Source organism: Mustela lutreola, chromosome 2 (assembly GCF_030435805.1).
Source record: "Mustela lutreola isolate mMusLut2 chromosome 2, mMusLut2.pri, whole genome shotgun sequence".
NCBI classification, from domain to species: Eukaryota; Metazoa; Chordata; class Mammalia; order Carnivora; family Mustelidae; genus Mustela; species Mustela lutreola.
Genome location: NC_081291.1, coordinates 6,446,162 through 6,450,947, shown reverse-complemented (window position 1 = coordinate 6,450,947; position 4,786 = coordinate 6,446,162). Strand labels below are relative to the sequence as shown.

The following is a 4,786-nucleotide window of genomic DNA, read 5'->3' as shown; positions in this document are numbered from 1 at the left end:
ATTAGTTTTTTCTTGAATGTATCCCTATCCACACTGATAGTGACAAGCGTTAGGCATATGATCATATAGGAGAGCCATAGCCAAGGATGGCAGGTGTTTGCCTGTGTGGTAAAGAATTTATCCCTGCTCAAAAAATTCCTGGGAGGTAATCTCTAAGCCCTTGGAATGTCATGCCTGAAAAGAGAGTCTTGGTTTGTCTGGAGGTCTCGAGCCACACTAGATGTGACTTGGGATGGGAATTGGCTATACCAGATAGTCTTAGGGAAGAAATGGCCACAAAAGGTAGTAATAATGTGACTTCAGGAGGGGATTTGGATCATATAGTATCAGTCTTCAGAGGACTAGAGCTTGGAGACTGATAGGAATGTTGTGCATAGTCATTCATACTCACAAATCTCAGTAAAACACTGAGGTTGAGGGGAGCTTCCCTGATTGGCAATACTCTGTATGTATTGAAAATGATGTTGTCTTGACTCTAGGGGTTGTGGACAACAGAGGCTCCATATTTGGTGTTTTACTGGGCTCCATCCTATGTGTTTCTTCTATGGTTGACTTTAATCTGTACCCTTTAGTTGTAATAAGCTAATTTTTAAATTGGAGTGTAGTTAACATACAATGTTACATTAGTTTCCCATGTATCAAATAGTGATTCAGCAATTCTGTACATTAGGCAGTGCTTACCACAATAAGGGTAGTTACCATCTGTCACCATGCAGAATTATTAGAATATGATTGATAGCTGTAATAAACTTTAACCACGAGTGTAATAGCTTTAACCATGAGTGTAACAACTGTGTGTCTTTCTAGTGAATTCTGAAATTGTTTTTCAAGGAACCCCTAAACATGCAGTTAATGTAAAGACAGTTTTGTAGAATGTGTTCCTTCTGACTTTGTAGTGCGCCATCTGTCACACACTGATTCATAGCATTTGGTGATTTCCATAGTGTTAAGTATGATACAGGGATGAGTTTTAGGCTACCAACATCTTAACAAAATTTATTAAGGCTTAGTGTCTACTCTTGTGAGACAATATAAGTCAACTTCAAAACACCTTTCCTGTTCCAGGTGGTATGATGAAAATCTCTTTATTTCTAGTGTATCCATTATACCAAACTAGAAGCTACGTACTCTATGTTCATTATTTTGGTGATTTCACAAAGTATTTTATCACATGTGTTTGACATAGAAGGTCTAAAATAATATTTCTATTCTTCTGCAAATCAATATAAGAACATTTTAATATTTTCATTCTATTTACCTTTATTAAATTCTCTGTTATTGTTGCCTAATATTTTAATTCACCTTGATTATGTACTTTTTACAATTATTACTTTATGGATTCAATGTTTTATTTAAATATTTCCTACATATATTCCAATTTCTTAGTAACCATTGCTTCTTGGACAACATTTACTCTGTCAGGATTCAATTTAGTTTAGCATATTATTGAGTAATTCTTTCAGCAAAGATCCAGGCATGGTGTGCTCTCCCAATCTTTATCTGATAGGGGAGTGTTCAATCAAGGTCCTTCGAACTCAATCTTCAAACCTGTGTTGCTACAATTGTTAAAGCTGCAAGACATATATAAGCCAGTGTTGTAAATAGCACAGATAAGAAATTGGCTATAAACTCATCTAAATTTCCAGAATCATCTTCATAGTGCTCATATGACTTCCCCCTTTCAGTACTTCCAGAGAAATCATACCATGGAACCAAGGAATCAATCCAGCACATCTGAATTCATCCTCCTGGGACTTTCAGAAAACCCAGAGCAGGAGACTCTTCTTTTTGCTCTGTTCCTCTGCATGTATGTGGTCATGGCCATGGGAAACCTTTCAATCATCCTGGCTATCAGCTCAGACTCCCACCTCCACACCCCCATGTACATCTTCTTAGCCAACCTGTCTTTGGTTGATTTTGGTCTGGCCACCAACACAGTCCCCCAGATGCTGGTGCATATCCAAACCAAAAGCAAGTCAATTTCCTATCCCTGCTGCCTGACCCAGATGTACTTTTTCCATTTCTTTGGCATTGTTGACAGTGTCTTAATTGCTGTGATGGCTTATGACAGGTTTGTGGCTATATGTCACCCCTTACACTACACCACCATCATGAGTCCACGTCTCTGTGGCCTGCTGGCTGGTGGCCCATGGGTATTTTCCTACTTTATCTCCCTCACTCATATCCTCTTGATGGTGCGCCTGGTTTTCTGTGGGAACAACAAGATTCCGCACTACTTCTGTGACCTCACCCCCCTTCTCAGGCTTTCTTGCACTGACACCTCTGTGAACAAGATCTTTGTACTCATCGTGGCTGGGATGGTGATAGCCACACCTTTCATCTGCATCCTGGCCTCCTATGTTCGCATCATTGTGGCCATCATGAAGGTCCCCTCTGCAGGGGGCAGGAAGAAAGCCTTTTCCACCTGCAGCTCCCACCTCTCTGTGGTTGCTCTCCTTTATGGGACCACCATTGGGGTCTATTTGTGTCCTTCCTCTGTGCGCACAGCTGTGAAGGAGAAAGCCTCTGCTGTGATGTACACTGCGGTCACCCCCATGCTGAACCCCTTTATCTATAGCCTGAGGAACAGAGATCTGAAGGGCGCCCTGAAGAAGCTTGTCAGTAAAAAAATAATTTCATCTTCCTGACCGCAAGGACACTTGGACACTTCCAGGAAGTAGGATCTCAACATCTAGGATCTTGGGCAAAAGAATGGAATTGCATGGTTTGGGAGAGTAGCCACTTTGGATTTTGAGTTGAAGATGTTTAAAAGGAAGTCTCAAGATGGCTCTGTTACTACTTTCTCAATTACTTGGACAAGTAGGAGTCCTTTTGGGTATGTCCAGTGCTGTTTTCCCAGAAAGATCAGTCTAGCCCTATCAGATTGGATTTACCCTGGTTCAAAATCCAGTTAGCTCTCAAAAAATAGCTATTGAGTTTGTATTCTGGGCTTGCTGTGAGTGCTGGCCATGGAGTGGTAAGCAGGAGACACAAGGCCCCTATTGTGCAGAGTTTACAGTTGAATGTGGGAGAAGATACTGGACACTAATTATAATAGAATGATCAATGCACATGAAGGCAAGGATAGGACAGAGTAGGAACCCCATACAGAATATGGAAGGGAGAATCTGGAATGGGGAATCTGGAAAGGTTTCCTGGGAGAGATGTTCCTAAACCTCCAAGGATAAGATGATGTTTTTCAGGCAAATAAGAGGAAAAGGGTATCAGAAAAAAAAAAAAAAAACAATATGTGAAGGGGTCAGAGAACAAGAGAGAGAGAGAGAAGGATGCATTTGTGAAGTGAAAAATCCATTTATGGTGAATAACTTTGGGAATGCCAGGTCAAGAAGGACTTTGGGACCAACTCAAGAGTTTGGCTTTTTCCTGAGAACCAGACAGTTTATTGACTTCCAGGGATCAAAGTCAGGGAGCACACAGGTGAGTCATGTCTCCCCTACCCTCACTCCTGTTCTGTCTTCTGGAGGAGCAAGATGACATGAGCTAAATAAAAGTTGTACACAGCACAGGGGGGAAAATTCAGACCATGCATTAAGGAAATGAAGAACCTCTTGATATGTAAGTCTTCGTAGCCAGAGGGGAAAATACCAATCAGTTAAATCATGAATGTCAAAGCCAAAAGGAAGCCAAGGCATGTCTCAGTTGCCATATATGCCTGTAGAATGCCTTAAGTAGTAACACTGCTTACAACAGACATGGGAGTTACTCATTATGAGCTTGTCTTGTGCTACACACCATACTATATTTCTTCTTTTTGTTTCATTTGGTCATTCTAAAGCCCCTATAGAGGCAATGCATTTCATTTATTTTATTGGATATTAGTTCTAATACTCATGGAGATTTACAACTGAAGTGAAATGAGTGGTGACTTAGCAGGGGCCAGAAAATCTCAAATGCTGGTAAGAAGCTGACATCATCTTAAGCAGAAAGGCTTTGAAGAGCCACACAACAAATTTGCTTTTGGTACTTCTTTCCATGACAAATTAGAATTTCTCAGTTGAACAAACAGATATCCAGATCTGGTCCTGTTATAGGAACTATTAGTGAGAGCATAGGTAGAAAATGTGAAAAAATCCATTTAGTAGGGAATATTCTAATGGGTAAAATACAGAATCTAATAATTTTTGAGTTTACCCTCTGCAGATGGCAGGAACAAAGCCTTGTCCATCTGCAGGTCCCACCTCTCTGCAGTTCCTCTCCTGAATGGGAACTCCCACTGGGTTCTATGTGTGTCCTCCTTCTGTCCAAAAGCTGTGAAAGAGAAAGCCTTGCCATGGAGCACTTATGCATCTGTTCATGGACTTTTCCAGATAACCAAAAAGACAGGTAAAAGTTCATCCACAGACCTCTCCCTTCCCTCCATTCTCTTGCCACATGCATGGAAGTAGTTACAGTTGTTGGCTGGAGCAGAGCTGGAATTTGCACACTTGGAAGATTATTACAACCTGGGACTCAGAATACTTGTGAATACTTCTCTCTCTGATATAGAAAGATAGGGCTTGAGCTAAAGCACTGCTTTTACCACCTCCTCCTCTTGGAATGAGAGATCTCAGGCCAGTAAAAATCTCTTAAGATTTTGTCAGCTGAACTATCTTCATCCTGTTCTGTGTTAAGAAATAAAGACCACAGATCCAGGAGAGACTTGTTCTATTAGTCCCTATAATACCATTTAATATCAAATTCCATCACTTGTTGGCTTTAACATATGCCTTATCTTATCCATTCATTCAACAACTATTTACCAAGTGCCTACTCCGTGATAATTATT

At 40.7% G+C, this 4,786-nt stretch overlaps 1 protein-coding gene across 1 annotated transcript; it reads left to right on the top strand.

Annotated features, from left to right (window-relative positions):
* Positions 1-1,706: 1,706 nt before the first annotated feature.
* Positions 1,707-2,648, top strand: LOC131823465 (olfactory receptor 1M1-like). The gene has a single exon (XM_059159865.1). It carries the CDS (start codon positions 1,707-1,709, stop codon positions 2,646-2,648), a length of 942 nt encoding a protein of 313 aa, XP_059015848.1.
* The last annotated feature ends 2,138 nt before the right edge of the window (positions 2,649-4,786 follow it).